This window comes from Vipera berus, assembly GCF_964194415.1.
Source record: "Vipera berus genome assembly, chromosome: Z".
NCBI lineage: Eukaryota > Metazoa > Chordata > Lepidosauria > Squamata > Viperidae > Vipera > Vipera berus.
This window is the reverse complement of record NC_138205.1, coordinates 53,938,889-53,960,596: the sequence shown is the minus strand read 5'-3', so window position 1 is coordinate 53,960,596 and position 21,708 is coordinate 53,938,889. Positions and strand designations below refer to the sequence as shown.

The 21,708-nt window shown below is 37.8% G+C and overlaps 1 protein-coding gene across 1 annotated transcript in view; it reads right to left on the bottom strand.

Moving 5' to 3' along the window:
* Nucleotides 1-21,708, bottom strand: part of UBA6 (ubiquitin like modifier activating enzyme 6) — a 112,086-nt gene that overhangs the window by 18,773 nt on the left and 71,605 nt on the right. The window contains exons 20-27 of the mRNA XM_081345553.1: nt 17,206-17,311; nt 16,280-16,369; nt 16,045-16,125; nt 15,518-15,646; nt 10,033-10,084; nt 9,889-9,952; nt 7,760-7,829; nt 4,670-4,741 (exon numbers count right to left, since the gene is read on the bottom strand). Coding sequence (XP_081201679.1) covers nt 4,670-4,741; nt 7,760-7,829; nt 9,889-9,952; nt 10,033-10,084; nt 15,518-15,646; nt 16,045-16,125; nt 16,280-16,369; nt 17,206-17,311 — 664 coding nt within the window. The remainder of the gene's footprint in view (nt 1-4,669; nt 4,742-7,759; nt 7,830-9,888; nt 9,953-10,032; nt 10,085-15,517; nt 15,647-16,044; nt 16,126-16,279; nt 16,370-17,205; nt 17,312-21,708) is intronic.

The following is a 21,708-nucleotide window of genomic DNA, read 5'->3' as shown; positions in this document are numbered from 1 at the left end:
GTGGCTTTTTCCCTGCCCACACAAATTTATTGATACCTCGCTGCCATTCCTCCAAATTAGAATCTTTCTTAAGAATCGGTATCATTTGAAATAGAAATAAAAATTTAGGCAGGACATTCATTTTCACTGCTGCAATCCGTCCCAACAAAGACAATTGCAGTTTTTCCCAATTCTCCAGTTCTTTTTGAATTTTCCCCCATAGTTTTTCATAATTATTTTTATATAACTTTGTATTAGAGGGCGACAAAAACACCCCCAAATATTTAACCCTTTTAACAATCTCAAATCCAGTTAATCCTTCTAAAAGAGCCTTTTGCGAAGCTGTCATATTTCTGACCAAAATTTTGGTTTTCTGTGTATTAACTTTAAATCCAGAAACCTTCCCATATTGTGTTATCTCCATCAGGTCCACAACAGAGTTCTCTGGCTGGGTCACTGTAACAACCAGATCATCTGCGAATGCTCTCAATCTATAATCCTGATCTCTAATTTGTATCCCCTTGATTTTTTCCGAATTCCGTATTTTAACCAATAATATCTCTAATGTTAACACAAATAACAAGGGCGATAACGGACAGCCTTGCCTTGTGCCCTTCTCAATATTACATACTTCTGTCAAGCTATTATTAACTATAATTCGGGCAGTTTGTCTTTGATATAATGCCCTAATCGGTTGCAAAAATTTTTCCCCAAAATCCATTTTGTCTAAAACTTTCAACAAAAATTGCCAATTCAATTGATCAAAAGCTTTTTCAGCATCTAAGAAAATTAGCGCCGCAGAGATCTGATTGTTCCTTTCCAAAAACTCTAACACATCAACTATATGCCTCACATTATTTTTCATTTGCCTACCACTAATAAACCCCGTTTGGTCCCCATGAATCACCTGTTGCAGAACCCTCATCAATCTATTAGCCAAAACCTTAGCAAATATCTTGTAATCTGTATTTAAAAGCGATATCGGTCTATAATTTTTAACTTGAGTAGCATCTTGGTCTTCCTTCGGAATCAAGGAAATAAAAGCTGTTCTCCAAGACGGTGGCACCTTTCCCCCCCTCTGGATTGTCTGGAACAGTTCCTTTAACGGTTTTATCATCTCCATTTGTAGATTTTTGTAATAGGCCGCAGTCAAACCATCCGTACCTGGTGCTTTATCCACCTTCAATTCCTTAATTGCTGTAACAATTTCTTCTTCTGTAATCAATTGATTAATCCCTTCTTTTTGTACTTGCGTAAGAACCGGGATGCTAGCATTTTCCAAATATATATCAATGTCTTTTTCATTAATTTTCTCCTTAGCATATAATTTAGAATAAAAATCCACAAAAGCATCCTTGATAAGGTCCTGTTGAAACACAACCCTTCCTTTATGCTCAATCTTGTCTATATTAGAAGCCCTTTGTTTTTTCCTCAATCTATAGGCTAACCATCTACCTGGTTTATTAGCATTGCAAAAAGTATTATGCCTGGCAAACCGCAGATTGGTTGCCACTTGGTCAGCCATTAATTTATCAAATTGTCCTCTTAACAATTTAATAGCCTCCTTAGTTTTCACATCCTCTGAGTTCAAAATCAAAGCCTTTTCTTTTTCCTTTATTTCATTCTCCAGTTCTTTCCTCCTAGCTTCCACAGCACGTCTATGTTTATTATTCATATATATCAACACCCCTCTCATGTAGGCCTTACTAGCATCCCACACCATATCCATAGAGGTACCTTTGTTCATATTAGTTTCAAAAAAGTCCTTCATCCGCTGTTTACATTCTTCCACATTTCTCTGATTTCTAAACAAATTCTCATTTACGCGCCACGAGCGCCTGTCCCTTTTCTCCTTATCAATCTCTAACCAAACTGGACTATGATCAGAGATAGTTCTTGCACAAATCTTCACCTTTTTAGTCCTCAAAAAAAAATCATTAGTCACCAAAATGAAATCAATCCTCGAAAAAGATTGATGTCTATCAGAATAAAAAGTATAATCCTTTTCCTGCAAGTGTCTCTCACGCCAAATATCTCGCAGTTCCAAGTCATCCTTCATTTCAAAAAAAGATTTAGGCAGTCTAGCATGACTTGGAATGCGCTTAAAAGCTCCAGCCTTATCCATCTGTACATCCAAAACACCATTCCAGTCCCCCATAAAAATAAAAGATTTATAATCCAACTGGGTAAGCTTTGTATGAAGTAAACTAAAAAAGTCAGCCTGTTGTTGTTGTTGATTAGGGGCATACAGTCCAACTAAAAGCGTCTTTTTGCCTTCAAGCAACAAGTCTATCAGTACATATCTTCCATGCTTGTCTGCTTCAATTAAGTCCGCTGTTATGGCACTTTTAATATAAACAACCACTCCATTTTTCTTATTCATTGCAGAGGCAACAAAGTGCGTACCCATTCTTGAGTTCAATAAAAGCTTTTGGTCCATAGCCCTAATATGCGTTTCTTGCAAACATATAACATCTATCTTGAATTGTTTTAAATATTGAAAAACTTTCTTTCTCTTCTGTGGTGAATTTAGTCCATTAACGTTCCAAGTCAAAAATTTAGTTGCCATGCATATCCTCCCAAAGCTCTTGAAGCACAGCTTTGATAGGACTATCTTCTTTAGGCCGTGCTCCTCCCACTGCTTGGCTATGAGTACGTTGTGAAGATTCCGAAGACTTTTGCTGGTCTTGTTCTTTTATTTTCTTTGCCCGTTTTAAAGCAGCACGCGTTACCCTTTGCTCTCTGGGATCATCCAAAGAAACTATAGCTTGATCTCCTCCAGCACCGTTTTCCTCTACTTCAACCTCTTGATGTTCTCCCTCTCCAGATCCCTTTGCAGCTTCCAGAAGTGTTAATGGGGTTGCTTTTAAAACGTTATTATAGAAATCACGCGCTTGCTTCACAGTAATCAGCCGGTACCTTTTGCCTTCATACATCACCATCAACCCCTCTGGAACCTCCCATCTGAACCTTATATCTCGTTGTTTAAGCTCATGCACAAGAAATGTGAAGTCTTTCCTTTTCCTTAAAATCTTTGGAGGAATTTCTTTTAAAACCAAGACTTCTTGATCAGCAATCACAACTTTAGCATCATAGGCAGCTTGTATAACTTCATCTCTAATTTCTCTTTTTGCAAAGTAGACCACCACATCTCTAGGCAGCTTTCTCTGTCTGGCAATCCATGAATTCACACGGAACACTTTATCCATAGCTTGTCTTATTTCAGATGCTGGCTGATTCAATACCACTTCGAGAGCCTCAGAAACCAGCTGCTTTAAATCTTCCTTAACATTCTCTTTTAAGCCTCTGATTCTAACAGCAAACTGCATCTGGTAATATTGAGCAAGACTTAATTCCCTTTCCATTTTATCTCTTAAATCTTCATTCTCCCGTACTTTTGCTTCTAATATGGCATTCTTTTGAGTCAAATCATCCACTTTTTCATCCAAATCATCCACACATTCCGCCACTTTATGCACTGAAGACAAAATGTCTACCTTCATCACGCTGTACTTCTGTTCCATCCTCTCTTCTATTCTCTCCTCCAGTTTCTCCAATTTCTCCTCCATCTGTGCAAATTTATCACCCATTGATTGATTAATTGATTCCAAAAGTTTATCCAGAGCATCTCGTAAGTCCTTCGGTGTCAATACATCAGGAGGGTGCAGCGCCTGTAATGATGATTGTTGCACCGGAGAAGATCCACCACTCCGAAGAGTTTTAGGGGGAGGTTTAGCCGCCATCTTTAACTTTCACTTATGACGCACTTTCACTTAAAGTTTAAAAAATCCATCAAGCTCGAGAGTAAAATAAAATAATCCTCTTCACCTTTTCCTCTTGTACCGCTCTGCCTGCTCCTTTTAATCCATAGTCCTTTCTTCAGGCGGGGTGGTCGCAGACGCCTGGCTCTGCTCCAAGAAGTCCGGAGCAGAGACGCCGGCCAGCTGGGAGCAACCCAGGCTTCGGGGGAGTTCAATCCTTCAGCCGCCCAAGCTCCAAGCTCAGGCGGCCCCGGAGAACTCTACCCCTACCTGGGGCCTCACCCCCTCCTCTTCTCCCGAGGAGGGGGCTTCAAATTCGCCCGAACAGCTGATCGGCACTGTTTCGGGCGAAAAAACACACAGCTGAGCCGCGGGCAGCCCGGGAAGGCTGTCTCCGTCGCCGCGGAGCCACCGGAAGATAAGGACTATTTTTAATAGAAAAAGTCAGAGACTTGTTCCTTGCCTTATAATTGCTCTTGTTATGGAAGGTTCTATCTATTCTATTTTTTCAGGTTTCTTACCCAACTCACTGTGGCAGAAGTTTTGTCAATCACAGGTTTTGCTACAAAAAAGAATGACTGAGGTTTTCAGGTTTCCTTTTCTCTTCTTTGCTGTTTTTTTTTCTCTGTCTCCAGAATTCTGCTAAGAACACCCAAGTTAATTCATTCTATATTCAACACAATTTATTTCAGGATAACTAGCATTAATTCTCTGTCTGTCTGTCTGTCTGTCTGTCTGTCTGTCTGTCTGCCTGCCTGCCTATCTATCATCTATCTATCTATCTATCTATCTATCTATCTATCTATCTATCTATCTATCTATCTATCTATCCATCCATCCATCCATTCACCTACCCACCCACCCATCATCCTAGGCAATAATCAGGAAAAAAAATATGAAGATACACATTACTCAGCAGTTGAACTTACTTTGTTAGAAGGTCGAAACTCCTGAATCTGTAACCCAGAAATTATCTTGAAAATAGTGTCTTGTGATATATCCTATATGTCATTAAAAAAACCCAAATAATTATTAACTGCATGAAACAGGCACTCTTCAAAGCTATTTCACTTCTGACTCCATTCCAAATCAAGAAAATCAACCATTTACATTTTAGCATGTAAATGTTAGAGCAGATTTCATGAGACTGAGTTTATCAAAATATGACTGATAATGAAAAATATGAAAAATTAAATTATAACTGATCAGAACAAATATATTGCAAAAAAAACCCTGGAAAGCAGAGTGTCAGGAATCAGATAATTCTGATTCTGAATTCAGATAAAATCTTCAACTCAGAGGCTATTATGGGGATTCTTACTCCTTTAAATGCAGCTAAATATTGGATTTAAAAGATTTTTTTCTGTTTCTTGACTTTTCAAATTAGCCTGAAAACCTAACAAAAACAAACAAGTACAGTTAGTCCTCGGGTTATGACCATAATGGAGACTACCCATTAGAGTTCAAAACTGGAACAATGTTAAATGAGCTGCCTCAAGTAATGACTAGCTTTCTCTGCTTTCCCCAGTACATTTCCTGAGTTTAGCAGGGAGATCCTGGGAGGCCTAGCAGGCACAAGCCTGCCTGCTTCGGGTTTCTCAAGGCCTCTCCCACCCTGCATGCAGGCCTACAGCACAGATAACTGTCTTGTCAATGAGAAACAATGGGAAAGGAAAACACTGAGTGCTCCTGCTTTTCCTAATTCTGTTCCTGCTCTTCCTCCTGTCAAGATGCCCTGCATTTTGAGGCAAAAAGGGATAAGTTACCTAGCCTTTCGGAGCTTTCTGCTTCAATCAGCTAGCCCTTGCATATATGGTAGCTTCAGGACTAGCTTTCCGAAACATTTCCCTTGTTTAATCTCCTCCCTGCCTCAGAAAACTACATTGCAATAAAAAAAAAGCTGGGAAGGACAGACTTGACCTCTCACCCCCACTCACAATTAGTTGCTAAAACTAAATTCTCCCTCTACTTTCTAATCTCTATTATTTTTAAATTACCTCCAAGCTGAAAAGAAATAAAATCTGCAACTTTTTCCCTTGAACTAAAAAAACGTCATCTCCAAAAGTTGCTCAACAAAATGGAGGTTGCTGAGTGCTTGCAAGGTTCAACTCTCCATCTGACTGCCTGTGGAGAGTAGCCTCCAGTCCAGCCTTTAAGTCTTTGTTGTTGTTGTTAGCTGCGAAGTCGTGTCTGACCCATTGCGACCCTATGGGCAACGTTCCTCCAGGTCTTCCTGTCTACCATCTTCTGGAGTCCATTTAAGCTCACACCTACTGCTTCAGTGACTCCATCCAGCCACCTCATTCTCTGTCGTCCCCGTCTTCTATTGCCCTCAAGCTTTCCCAGCATTAGGCTCTTCTCCAGTGAATCCTTCCTTCTCATTAGGTGGCCAAAGTATTTGAGTTTAAGCTTCAGGATCTGGCCTTCTAAAGAGCAGTCAGGGTTGATCTCCTCTAGGACTGACCGGTTTGATCGCCTTACAGTCCAAGGTACTCGCAGGAGTCTTCTCAAGCACCAGAGTTCAAAGGCCTCAATTCTTTGGCGCTCAGCCTTTCTTATGGTCCAGCTTTCACTGCCACACATTGCAACTGGGAAGACCATAGCCTTGACTATACGCACTTTTGTTGACAGGGTGATGTCTCTGCTTTTTAGTGTGCTGCCTAGATTTGCCATGGCTTTCCTCCCCAGGAGCAAGCGTTTTAATTTCTTGGCTGCAGTCCCTGTCTGTGGTGATCTTGGAGCCCATCTATTTGCCAGGAATTGAGAGGGCCGGATGCCATGATCTTGGTTTTCTTAATGTTGTTTCAACCCAACTTTTGCACTCTCCTTCACTCGCAACAAGAGGCTCTTTAGTTCCTCTTCACTTTCTGCCATTAGACTGGTATCATCTGCATGTCTTAGGTTGTTGATATTTCTTCCGGCAATCTTAATTCCAACTTTTGATTCATCTAGCCCTGCCTTTCTCATGATGTGCTCTGCATATAAGTTAAATATGCAAGGCGACAGTATGCAGCCTTGTTGGACTCCTTTCCCAATTTTGAACCAATCAGTGGTTCCGTGTCCAGTTCTCACTGTTGCTTCTTGGCCCACATATAGGTTTCTCAAGAGACAAATAAGATGGTCTGGTACGCCCATCTCTTTAAGAACTTGCCACAGTTTGTTATGATCCACACAATCAAAGTCTTAACTGGGCTCTAAGACAGTCAGATGGACAGTTAAAGCTTCAAAGACCCAGCAGCATCCATTTTGTGGCACAAGTCTCTAGTCAAGTAACTTTTGGAGATGATTTTTTTCCCTCCAGTTCTAGAGAAAAAGCTGAAGGAGGATTTTTTTTCCTCCTGATATTGCTTGATTCCTCTACTCTTCAGCCTGGAATAAAGGTAAGATTTTTAAAAGAGATAGAGATTGGAGAACAGAGGGAGAGCTTAGTTTTAAGACCTAATTGGTATAGGGGAGAATGCCATAAGTCTGTCCCCGCTCTCCCAGCTTGTTTTTTTTTATTGAAGAAATGTGGCTTTCTGGGGAAGGGAGGGAGGGAGGGGGTTAAATAAGGGAAAGGTTTGGGGAAGCTTGTCCTAAAGCTGCTTTTTATGCAATGGCTGACTTCCCAAAGCCAGGCCAGAGGCAGGAGAGCGTCACAGCCTCCTCCTGGCCAGCTGACAGGGGTCAGCTGATTGGCACAGAAAGCTCTGAAAGCAGCTGTCATTTCAGCAAGGAATTATCAGGGCCCCCAAAATGACAGCTGTTTCCAGGAGGTATGGGGAGGCATGGGAAGATGATCAAGAGCTGCAGGTACAATTAGATGGGATTGGTGGGGAACAGAAGTGGGGAATCCTGCAGCATGCCAGTGGTCTATCATAAGGGTGAATGACCACAGTGTCACTGCAGCTGTTGTAACTTTGAAATAGAGTCATAAATAGTTTTGGAGTGTCAGTCATAATTTTAAACTGTTAAGTGGTCTGTTGTTTCTCAAGGACTACCTGTAGTACAAATACTGCATTAACTATTTGAAGGTTTACCTTTTCTGTAAAAGAGATACAATGAATTGTTGCAAACAGTTTTGCTGTACTCAGTATGAAACTGTAGTGCCTAAAGAAAAGGAGAGACAGATTATAGGAAAGTAAAAACAAAAAGCTTCTCCAATCAAATTTACAACAAACTACATTTAGCTGAATCTCAAGTCAAATCAAATTCCTTTGGGAAAAATAATTGATGCTCTTAAACATAGCAGAATATTCTATGAGAATGTTCAGAATCAACGTAGCCTTCCTAAAGCTTGGACAGCCCTTTGACAGCCTGCAGAAAGGCACTTAGTATATCTAGAAATATAATCTGTGTCATTTATTTTGAATCACAGTTATTATTTTATCAAAGTTCTCCAAATAGTAAAATGATGTTGAATACTTAGAGCAACATTTTTCTAACATTTGTAGAGAGAAACTGTAGTATGTTTCACCAAAGGAAAACTTTTTTTAAATTTTTGGTAGAAAAAAAGAGAGAACTTATCTTTGGGTTTGTAAATTTTCTTTATTTGTTATCCCTTCTTGTTATCCTTCCAACCAACCCTCCAATTCTTTTCTTTGCTTCTCCCTTTTCAGTATACTAATTTGTATTTAGAAACTTGAAATGGTTATAGAGCACTACTATGCCACAACTACACCACCTCCATTAAACAAAGCAAAAATAAGGATTATTAGCCCAACTTGTTACTCCTATGGAAAACCAATAAATAACCCTTATCTTAATAGGATTCGGAGACAAAAGGTGCAAGTTTTCCAATGGACATATGACAAAATAACAGAGCAAGTCCATGAAGCAATGAGACATTTGGGGAGTTTGAAGTATCAGGAAACAATATCTTAGATCTAGAATTGAGATTTTGATACAGATGAAAACCAAATTTAGGCATGAATTTTCATTTAAATGCTTCTGAAATTAGCACTTTCATGTGGTTGGTATGTATAAAAATATATGTTCTAAAAGTCACTGAATGAAGCACTCAGAGATAACACCGAACAAATATAGCCAAAAAAAAGCAATCTACTAACTCATGTGTATGTCAGGGGGCTTTATTACAGGACTCAGAGCTTATTCTCAAAGCCATAAAAGATCTTCTAATACCATATTTGTATACAAATACCAATATAAAACTAGTACTACCATGTTTCCCTGAAAATAGACGGGGTGGTGGTGGTGGTCTTATTTTTTTTTTGGACCAAAAGATCCAGTAGGGCTTATTTTCAGGGGACGTCTTACTTTGCAGCTGACTGGCCGCTCCCTCCCACCGTCTGCTTGCCTGCAGCGGCAAAGTCAGACATCTGCAAGGGCAGTGCCAGCAGAACACACCTTCAGGTGAGGAAAGCGGCGTGAACAGACGGGGGAAGCCGAAGGACCAGGCGGTGCAAGTCTCCCCTGCCACCTCCATCCACCTGCCACATTCTTTCCTTTTGCAAAATGAAACTTCTACTCCGGGTGAAAAATCTTTGGGTGTCTATAGGGCGCTTGGAAATGGAGCAAATCGCTCCGTTTCCAAGCACTCTCTAGGTACCCAAACACTTTTCACCCAGGGGGAGACTGGAAGCTTTGTCTTCTTGCAAAAGAAAAGAGTGTGGCAGGTGGAGGGAGGCAGCAGGGGAGGCTTTCGCTATCACTCCCCCCTGGCTCCAAAACGATGGAGGGGGACTGGGTAAGGCAACCCAGCCTCCCCCACCCATCCTCTATCACATGGCAGTCTGACTCAGGAGGGGAGTGAAAGGGAAAAGGCAGGTGGGCAGCTGGGTCATTCAACAGGTGGAGGGAGGTCGCCGAGCAGGGAATGGCCTGGCTGTGGGGGCCCTGACGTAAGCGGGTGCAAGGCATGTGGGGCAGCTCCACCCCCCACCTGCCTCACCTAACCTTCTGGGCAGTAGTACCGGTGTGATGCACGCTCTCCTGCCCCATCGCAGTAGCGAGCAACTAGATGATGGGACGGAGTGGGCAGGCTTTAACTAGGGCTTATTTTGGGGGTAGGGTTTATATTAGGCACATGCTAAAAGAAATCAGGCTAGGGCTTATTTTCTGGGTGGGTCTTATTTTGGGGAACATAGTATAAGTCCATAGATAAGCATTTTTGTCAATTACAATAACAATATATAAAAAAAATACTTACAAAGGGTCATTAAAATCAAACTGAATTGGAAAAGGTGGCCTTTTTGGTGATTGCCAAAACAAACCTGCCAATTCAAAGGAAAACAAATTAATTGCTAAAAAGAGCAAAATTATATTTGATATAATATAAAATTACTGCACTTACTGCCATCTTTTAGTCGTGTATCAATAGGAAATGAATGCAGTAACTGAAGAGCCTAAGTAAAAAAAATAGATAGCAAAGTTCAGTGAGCACATATAAATGTTTTTCATTAATGAAAACATGATAAACATATTATTCTAAAGTCTTACAGATCAGAAACTGCAATAAAATACATAATACAGGACTTCTATTGTACAATTCTTCCCTTGGAAAATTTATTAGAGCTCAATATTCAAATAGTAATTATGATAAAGTAAAGGTAAAGGTTCCCTCGCACATGCATGCTAGTCGTTTCCGAATCTAGGGGCCAGTGCTCATCTCTGTTTCAAAGCCGAAGAGCCAGCGCTTGTCTGAGGATGTCTCTGTGGTCATGTGGCCGGCATGACTAGACGCCAAAGGCGCACGGAATGCTGTTACCTTCCCACCGTAGTGGTCCCTATTTTTCTACTTGCATTTTTTATGTGCTTTCGAACTGCTAGGTTGGCAGAAGCTGGGATGAGTAACAGGCGCTCACTCTGTTACGCGGCACTCAGGATTCGACCCGCCAAACTGCCGACCTTCTGATCGACAAGCTCAGTGTCCTAACCCACTGAGCCACCGCGTCCCTCATGATAAAGTAGGTGTGTCCAAGTTTTGGATTGTCTAGGCTGCACTAAGTCTTTGAAGAGCAATTGTCTTGGGCCACATATAAAAAAATTAACATTGTTTTATCATATATCATGAATATAAATAACAAACTTCCTTTAATTTTTGGAGTTTTGTGGGGCTGCATTACTACATGTCCAGGGCTGGATGCAACCCCTGGGCTCCAGGTTGAACATGCCTGTTTTAAAAGCATTGACAGTAATATATCATTTATTATAAAATAATTTATTTCTTGTAGAATTTTCACCTAATCTTAATCTTAAACAGATTTGTGAGATTTTTATTTAACAATTTTCCTAATAACAACAGGCTACTAGGAATGTTATGTGGGTGAGTGTCCTAGGTGTGGGGCCAACCTCTATATACTTTTTCCAGTTTGTTTGGTTTTTCTGCTTTTGTGGAATAGGAAATTATCCCTCACCTTTATTCCTCTTCTGCTAGTCTGCTTGGTAGAACTGATACACTCATACACATATGTAAACATACTCGTTAAAAGCCAGCATTATTTTCATGTGGCTGAAATGAGAGCTAATAAATTATTTGGCATATTTACAAAGATAATTTAGATTAATATTCAAAAGACATCTATGAAAGTTATTAATCAGTAAATGTAGCTTTCTAAAAGGTTCCCCCCCCACACCTTTTTCAGTCTTGAAATATTATTCGTTGCATGATCCTCTGCAATGGAAGGATTTTTCCTCAATTTGGGTATAATGAAATAAATAAAAATAATATTAACTTGAAAATCAAAGTAATCCTTAACATCTGCTTGGTTAATACTTCCCAAAGTTATCTGGGTTCAAAAAATGTTTTAGCTCCCATTGCTTTAGCAGTGGAGATTGCATATCTTTATCAAGGTCATCATTTTTATTCTGTACAATCAATAAGTTAAGAAATCAATATTTTGAATTATTAATAGGAAAGTAGTGATGCTTCCTGATTTATATATTTATAGTGGAGAATATGGACATTTATCTAGCCAAAACAGCTTTTAAAAGTGTATAGCTGACTAGTAGCAAATCGTCTTCAGGGTTTTTTTTAGAATTTCAAAGTCTATTTAATAACTCCGCACATATTAACCATAAATTAAATATTTAAGAATATATAGTTTAAATGAAAATAGCAGGTTTTTTTTTTATTTTCAGACCTTTCTAAGACAATGTACTTTGGCAAGTGTTATCTTCTACATCTAGAATCTTCCGGGTTGATGATTTATAGATAGTCGACCATAATTGTTTAACAATTAACAACCATAATTGTTCCCAAAATTTGTATTGCTAAACAAGACCGTTGTTAAGTGAATTAAGTGTTAAATGTTAAGTGTTCCATTTTACAACTTTTCTTGCCACAGTTGCTAAGTGAATCACTACAGTGGTTAAGTTAGTAGCATAGTTGTTAAAAGAATCTGGCTTCCCTATTGACTTTGCTTGTCAGAAGGTCACAAAAGATGATCACATGTCCCCGGGCCACTGCAACCATCATAAATACATACTAATTGCCAAATTTAAGAAGAAAACATCTTCTAACTGAAAAAAAATTCAATTTGGGGCTACACTGGAAGTGTTTCAGAAACTACGGATAGTATAGAATGCAATGGCACAGACAAGTTCTGGAAACTCTTAGGGTTGCAAATGTAACACCACTGTTGTACGAGCTGGTTGGTTGCAGTTTGCGTCTGGGTCCAATTCAAGATATTATTTTTAAACTCTTTATAGCACGGGTCCAGGGTATCAGAAGTCACCTTGCCCCAATGGGATTGAGGTAGATACCCATTTGCTCCATCAGAAGAGACCTGCCATGAATCTCATCTGTCAAGGAATTTTGGTTGGCAGAGTCAGGAAGAAGAGACTTTCTCTCCACCCTTTGGAACATGTTAACATTGTAAATGAGATCTGCCCCCATTCTCATGGCCTTCATGAAGGGCCTTAAAGCCTGGCTCTGCTGGCTGGCTTAGGGTCAGCACCTCCCCTTTGTCACAAGAGGTGGCTGTTGGGGCAAGAGAAAAGACTTCTCCCTCATGCCATATATCCTCTTAATTTTTAGTCTCTATTAAAAGTTTCATTAATTTTCACTGTATATTTTTATCACTTTGTAAGCTGCCTCTATAGAATCATTTCAACAATAAGATGAAGGGCATATAAATGTAATAAATAAACGAGTAAGACAATTCAAATAAAGAAAACATATAAATTCATAAAATAAAAAAGGGTTATTTATTTTTCACATTTTTAAACTGCCCATCTCCCTCAAAGTGGGACTCTGGGCTGTGTACAATAAAAGTTACAAAACAACAACAACAACAGTATGTGCAAATTAAAATTTTAGAATTGAAATTTTAGGAGTAGACAAGGGTCTTCAGTTTCCAATAATCTGTATTTATTGCTTAGCGTGGAAGATACAGCTAGTCTGTTGTTAATCTGATCACTTTTTGATCCAAACTTCAATTCACTAGCCTGATCCAATGCTATACTTTAACAATGCTATGAGCAAAAGATTAGTACTATTGAAAAACAGAAATTGAATCAAGTGAATTCTTAATCAGGCTAGATGTGGACTAGAAATATTGCTTGAGTTCATGGTGTGAAACAAAAAAATTTGATTAAAGAATTTATATTTGGCTTCTTCCTGTACTAAATTAGATTTGATTTAATTTCAGTTATTTCAAAAGCTAGCACTAACTTTACTTATTACTTTTACTAACACATTAGTAAAATTAACACATATTATCTTATAATTTCCTGCTAAAGTTTACAAAGAGGGAATATTCAGCCCTTTTTAAACTGGAATCTAGCATTCGGGATCCCATTCATGTATCACAGCCTTGTCACAGCAAAAGGGGCTTGCACAACTAAAAAAAGCTATAAGATAAGCTGAGCAGGACCATTCAAGAGAGACAGGTCATAATGGAGAGTTCTGACAAAACATGGCCCACTGGAGAAGAAAACAGCAACCCACAAATGCTGGGCTGGATGAATTGCCAGGAGAAATATCAACAACATCAGATTTGCAGATGATACCACTCTAATGGCAGAAAATGAAGAGAAACAAAAGAGCCTTTTGATAATAGTGAAAGAGGAGAGTGCAAAAGTGGCTTGAAACTCAACATTAAAAAAACTAAGATCATGGCATCTGGTCCCAGCATTTTCTAGAAAATATGGGGACTCCTAGATCGCTGCAGATGGTGACCTCAGCAATTAAATTAAAAGATGCTTGTTCCTTGGGAGAAAAGCTATGACAAACCTGATTGTTCTTTGGCAGGATAGATACTGAAGCTCAAATACTTTGATCCCGTTCCCCACAATTATAAGATGAAATTTTAGGCATTCAGAAACTGGTTCATATTTGTGGCCATTTACATCATTCCATGATCACATTACCGATGGTTTTGCCAGAAACTGGTGTTTGCTTTCCTTAATGATCAAATGATTCACTTAACAACTTCCACAAAAAAGTTGCAAAATCAGGTGCAATAACATGGTGACTCACTTAACTGGCACAATTTATGGCTATAATGCTAGGCTCAATTATAGTTGTAGGTCAAGAACCAGCTGTATATTGTATCCTTGAACTGTATTCTGGACTGAAAATATTGCATTGTGGTTGGTTTCTTCTTTAAATTAATTATAACAATTTTTGGTGGATGTTACAGAACAGAAATTAAACAGTTTTTAACAGCAGAAGTTTGTTGGCTAGAGAAATAGGAAAAAATACATTTTAGGCCACAGAGCAATATCCTAAAATGCTGGGTATTGCTTTTGCAGGACATTGTGAATTTTTATGCTATTTGATGGTCCATCTGCAGTTCTGGATTTCTATGAAGTACTGGCAAGTCAAAGGTGATAAACAGTCTTCCCACTAATACTTGAAAGTTTTTTTAAAAATAATTATATTAGTTTTATATGTATTTTATTACACTGAACATACTTTAGAAATCAAATGTGGGCACTTCAATCATTTACCATGTCATGAGAGAATATGTATGTATTGATGATCAAAGATACAGCTCATGTTATGTTTTATTGTCAATTATATATAAGTTTTAGGCTTAAATATCTAAAATCTGTACTGAAACAGCACCCATTGGGACATCAACCATAGTTTTAACCATTCCGTCATGTCTAAGTCTTGGAGACTACAGATAAGTGCTCTCCATGCTGCCCTGTCAAGCACAGCTTCTTTCAGTTGTTGGATGTTCATCTTTGTATAAACTATGATGGTATTATGACAACAAGTTATTTGCTTGCTCCTTCTTCATTCTAGCATTATTGATTTCTCCAATGAATGTGCACTCATGACACAGCCAAAGTAAATTAGAGGTAGGCGTGACATTTTGGCTTCTAGTGAGGTTTCTAGTTCTATACGATTCAGCACCACTCTGTTAATTGCTATGGCTATTCATAAACCAAAGACTGCTCTCTTTCCTCTTGAGGTCTAATGCGTACTTTGTTAACAAAATTGCTAAGTTTATAGACAAGGCAATTCAACTAAGAATCAATTATGTTGAACAGACCAGGATATTGTGTACAGGCAATGTTTTTATTTGAGCACTAACTGTTTGTATTTAGCACACATATATTTTATTGCATTTCTTTTGCCTATTTCATTTTAGAAAATATTGTATTTTACCTTTGATTAGCTTGACAACTAAGTAAATAAATAATAAACTATATATCTAGCAATGCATTATTTTAGAAGTATTTTTAAAAAATGATAGCATAAAAGCATTTTAAATAAATAAATAATCTGCTTTATAGACAAACAAATAATACAGGTACTTTTAATAAATGTGGTCTTACCCTATTTTTATCACCTGCCATTAACAAAAGAAGTAAAACATTCATACCTTATGATTAAAGTACTTCTCAAACTTTAATCTTGCCAGTTCAACACATTGGGACCAGTTTCTTGGTCTTCTACCCAGGCATTTAATCACTTGGAAAGAGCCTTCCAAACTTTCCCCAGATTTTATTCTCTAGAAAATACAAAAACAAGCTTTGAATATATGTCACAAATTACAAGTAAATAAAAAACATGTATTTCCACAATATGTGTTAATATAGAATTATAATAGTAAACATGCAAGATAATAACCAAAGATATACAGCATAACAGAAGTTTATATTTTACCCTAACTATATTCAATATCATTTTAAAATGAAATTTTACCAAATTCATTTCAAAGGATCGTTCTAGTTCAAACCTCTGCATAATTAGCTTTTTGGAAGAATATGAACATGTGCTAAAGATTTAATTATATGAAAACCAATTAATAGTCCCTCAAATATGTAAAACCTACTGCATAAAATTTACTTATTAAATGACAAACATAGTAATTCCACATGTAATTTTAATAATAATTTAGAATATCACCTGTAACACTTCTTCTGCTGATGGATACGTTTGCCAAAACTTGTTAAACAGGGAAGGCTTGTGTGAAAAAGCATTTTCAAACTAAAAAAAAATATCAAATGTTATGAGAAAATACTACTGCATATTTTTCCTGCTAAAAAAAAGAAACCAGGACTGCAATTCATTTTTACTTTTTCTTCCTTTCAATGGGACTTGTCTTTCTGATTGAATGTATCATGCTCATGGTCAAATTTACCTTGTCCCTTGCCCACTGTATTGTGTGTTCAGTGGCAGCTGGAAAAGACTTTATTGTGCAAAATGGTATTTCTTCTTCAGGTGGATCTCGCTAAATATAAAAAAGCACACAAAAAAGATTGTATAGACAAACCGGTACAAATACACTATGATTTGCTATTTCATCTCTAACTCATTTAATTTCACAGCCTGGATTAAATGAAGTTAATTTTTAAATAGATACATATAGAAGGCAATGTTTTAGCTGATATTATGTATTTTCTTTCAAATAAATATACCTTTCCAGATTAGATGTTGTTATTTCAATAAGATAAAATTAAGACAGTGACAGTCAGAACAATCAATCAGAGGAAAGGCCTCCAGAATTTGTGGATGTTCCATCATTGGATGAATTCAAGAAAAGATTGGACAGCAATTTTTATGGAATGGTAAAAGGTCTCTTGACTGGAGATGGATTAGAAGACCTCCAAGGTCTCTTCCTATCCTGATATTCTATGTTCTAAATAAATCATCTTAGCAATGAGGTCAGAATGCCTTCTTAATAAGTAAATTATATTTTCAAAGACTACTAATGTTTATGGAAACCCTAAATTCCATCATGGATTGCTAAAGAAAAACTGAATACTAAAATACTTTAGCTTACATCAACAACCTATCTTCTTACTATATGATTTAGTTCTTGATTATTTAAGGTGTCAATTATAATATTGTGATAGTTTGCTTTTATGTTTTGAATATGTCTAAAATGGTTTCCAAAACCTGAAGAATTTGACATGTTTGCTCAAGAATACTTTGATCTTATGTACAAAATCTGTACAAATATCTAATGTCAACTAATTTTTAAAGCATGAAAGGATTATCTATTTCAAAAGAGGTCAAATAAAATTATTGGTCAACCCAAAGGAAAGCACTTTTATGGTCACTTACATGACTATTGTAAGATTCTGTTAGATGAGGCACAATGACTTCTGTATGCCCTTTTGTTCCCATTGTTCCAGAATCTAAGAGAGGACGTAAGCTTGCTAGGCAGCGACTTCACAATGGAAGGAAAGAATAAAATATTTTTTATTGACTCATAATAGAACACAGGGAGAAAAATAGTATGATATGAATTCATTACTCAGCTCAGAATATCTGGCTGAAGAGAGAAAAAGAGAACAAACTAATTAGAAATCAGCACACTGAATTAGATAATTGAATACATTTGTTATTATAACTATTTATATCCTGATTTTGATAGCCAAATGTGTTGCTAGATTCTTCCCCAGCACACTAAGCCCCAATTAAGCAACCAAGAGGGAGGGAAGACCAGTTTAAGTGTGATTTATTTGAAATGTTTCAGAATTAAATGTTTTTCTCTATGCAAAAGAGGAAACTGGTTCAAAGCTTGGAATAACAAAGAAAAGTACAAAGAAAAAGTTGATTAGATAAAATAAAACATCATGCATAAAAATCAGTTATATTAAGTTAAACATGTTACATGTTAACAACCTACAATACTAAACATGATCATTTAAATGAGATTTAACATCCTGGTAGGTAGGGATTTTAGGATGTTAATTAAGAAAAATCTCATAAGGTTATTTAGAGTCCACAGAGAAAAAAATAGATGTTACTAACAGTGCAGGAAACAGTTACTAACAGTGCTCTTTCTTTTACAATTGATAAGATGCAGGAAAGCATTGGAAGATGCCAGAAAAGCATACAAGACACAGGCAGACAAAAAAAGAACCGATCAGGGTAGGAGAGATGGTATATTTATCCACAAAATACCTGAAATCACTCCAACCCTGTAAAAAACTAGGACCAAAGTATATTGGACCTTTCCAATTAAAAGAATCATAAACCCAGTAACAGTTGAATTAGAACTACCCAAAAATCTTAGATGAATACACCCAAACTTTCACTGCAGTCTAATAAAGAGAGAACAACAATCACCACTATGAACAAAAATCCCACCACCACCACCCCCCATCATGGTGGAAGGAGAACAACATTTTGAAGTGAAAGAAATCTTAGATTCCAGAAAACACCATGGAACGATACAATATTTAGTGGCATGGAAACACCTCCCCTCCTCAGAAAATGAGTGGGTTAACATACTCCATGTTAAAGCACCAAAGTTGCTTAAGAGGTTTCATACAGAATATCCGAACAAACCAGGCTAACATTTATATGTTTTCTTTTCCCCGCAGATGGACCCATCTTTTTTCTGAAAGGAGAGCCGATTGTCAGAATCCATTTATATCACATTTCATAAATGTATGGGTAGAATATTGTGCTTATTCTGGGGATTCTGCCATCTCTCCGAGGGGGGGGAGAGGATTGTTACTCAGATTGCAATAGGCTGTCTTCAAAGACCAGGGAAGCTTTTGATCTGGGGGGACAGGGGGAGAGAGAGATCTGGATTGCATCTCCATTTGCAACTGAAAAGGAAGAAGCAATAACAATAAACACAAGGAGAGTTCCCTTTCCCACAAAAGGGCCTGACACCTAAGTAAATGATGTGAGCCCGACCAAACAGATGAGGGGAGGGGGCTGAAATGGGAATGCTTTATATATGATTGAAATGTAACTCTGTTAGATCCCATCTTGTATTGCCACAACCGATCTCATCCTAGTAAACTTTTTCCTTTTGGACAACCCTGGCTCCAAGAGTTCTTATTTCCTAGGATGTGGATGGGGGTGGGTCCTGACACACTCCTTTTATTTTTCAAGCCTGGGGAAATGAAAGTAATTTATCTGCTTCCAATTACTGAAACAGGAGGCTTCTAAGGAAAATAAAGCTAAATTAAACTACAAGGAAGCCCAAATTGCATAGTCCATATTGCTTGGTCCTCACCTTGCCTTTAGAAAAAAAGCCAAAGATAATAATAATTTGTTAATATGCTGATAGCAGTTTAAATTTTGCAGTTAAAACAATATCAAGGTGATAAATATATTCAAAATTATACTAGAAAAGATAAACCACATCTTAGCACAATATATAACCTAACAATATGATCTTTTAGGATGTTTTGTTTTGAGTTGTACTGTACAACACATCTTCTGTGAAATATAGAATACTTAGTTCAATAAACCACAGATAAAACCAACTATGGCTTAGCAATTATAGCTATAGCACTTAGATGTATATACCCCTTCAGATGCTTTACACCGTTCTCTGAGTGGTTTACAAATGTCAGCATATTGCCCCCAGCAATCTGGGTCCTCATTTACCAACCTCAGAAGGATAGAAGACTGAGTCTCAACCATGAGTTGGTCAGAATTGAACTCCTGGCAGTCAACAGAATTAGCCTGTAATACTCTATTCTATTTACTGCACCACCACTGCTCTTATGACTTTCACAATTAACTATATTTATTGTGTAGAAAATGTAAATGTCAAGGACTATACAAAACATTCAGAATATTTTAACTTTAAAATGGCCTCTTTGAGGGTTTCAAGATGGAATTACAGGGAGTGCAGAATTATTAGGCAAATGAGTATTTTGACCACATCATCCTCTTTATGCATGTTGTCTTACTCCAAGCTGTATAGGCTCGAAAGCCTACTACCAATTAAGCATATTAGGTGATGTGCATCTCTGTAATGAGAAGGGGTGTGGTCTAATGACATCAACACCCTGTATCAGGTGTGCATAATTATTAGGCAACTTCCTTTCCGTTGGCAAAATGGGTCAAAAGAAGGACTTGACAGGCTCAGAAAAGTCAAAAATAGTGAGATATCTTGCAGAGGGATGCAGCACTCTTAAAATTGCAAAGCTTCTGAAGCGTGATCATCGAACAATCAAGCGTTTCATTCAAAATAGTCAACAGGGTCGCAAGAAGCGTGTGGAGAAACCAAGGCGCAAAATAACTGCCCATGAACTGAGAAAAGTCAAGCGTGCAGCTGCCAAGATGCCACTTGCCACCAGTTTGGCCATATTTCAGAGCTGCAACATCACTGGAGTGCCCAAAAGCACAAGGTGTGCAATACTCAGAGACATGGCCAAGGTAAGAAAGGCTGAAAGACGACCACCACTGAACAAGACACACAAGCTGAAACGTCAAGATTGGGCCAAGAAATATCTCAAGACTGATTTTTCTAAGGTTTTATGGACTGATGAAATGAGAGTGAGTCTTGATGGGCTAGATGGATGGGCCCGTGGCTGGATTGGTAAAGGGCAGAGAGCTCCAGTCCGACTCAGACGCCAGCAAGGTGGAGGTGGAGTACTGGTTTGGGCTGGTATCATCAAAGATGAGCTTGTGGGGCCTTTTCGGGTTGAGGATGGAGTCAAGCTCAACTCCCAGTCCTACTGCCAGTTTCTGGAAGACACCTTCTTCAAGCAGTGGTACAGGAAGAAGTCTGCATCCTTCAAGAAAAACATGATTTTCATGCAGGACAATGCTCCATCACACGCGTCCAAGTACTCCACAGCGTGGCTGGCAAGAAAGGGTATAAAAGAAGGAAATCTAATGACATGGCCTCCTTGTTCACCTGATCTGAACCCCATTGAGAACCTGTGGTCCATCATCAAATGTGAGATTTACAATGAGGGAAAACAGTACACCTCTCTGAACAGTGTCTGGGAGGCTGTGGTTGCTGCTGCACGCAATGTTGATGGTGACCAGATCAAAACACTGACAGAATCCATGGATGGCAGGCTTTTGAGTGTCCTTGCAAAGAAAGGTGGCTATATTGGTCACTGATTTGTTTTTGTTATGTTTTTGAATGTCAGAAATGTATATTTGTGAATGTTGAGATGTTATATTGGTTTCACTGGTAAAAATAAATAATTGAAATGGGTATATATTTGTTTTTTGTTAAGTTGCCTAATAATTATGCACAGTAATAGTCACCTGCACACACAGATATCCCCCTAAAATAGCTATAACTAAAAACAAACTAAAAACTACTTCCAAAAATATTCAGCTTTGATATTAATGAGTTTTTTGGGTTCATTGGGAACATGGTTGTTGTTCAATAATAAAATTAATCCTCAAAAATACAACTTGCCTAATAATTCTGCACTCCCTGTACAGTTAACAAGCAAACTAGAAGGAAAGCCAAAATAATTATGTAATTATTACATAAATTTATATAAAATTTATAATGACTCACCAAAACAAGCAACATTTCCCTTACTGGGGATTGAGTCCACCAAATAAAGATTTGAAACTCAAGGTTTTACTGTGAAGAGTCCTATCCGTAGCTCAGCCCTAAACTATTGATACTACAATCTACATCTTAAACTTAGTTTGATAGGAAAGTGGAAGACAGTGAAACTATTTCAATATGTATAATGATAGACTTCAAGAAACATCCATTCATTACTGAAATTATTACTCATACAGCATAAACCAAATTGTTTTGAATTAAACAAGAGTTTATCAATTGTTTTGAATTAAACAAAGCTATATGTAACATGAAGCAATAATTAATGTTAC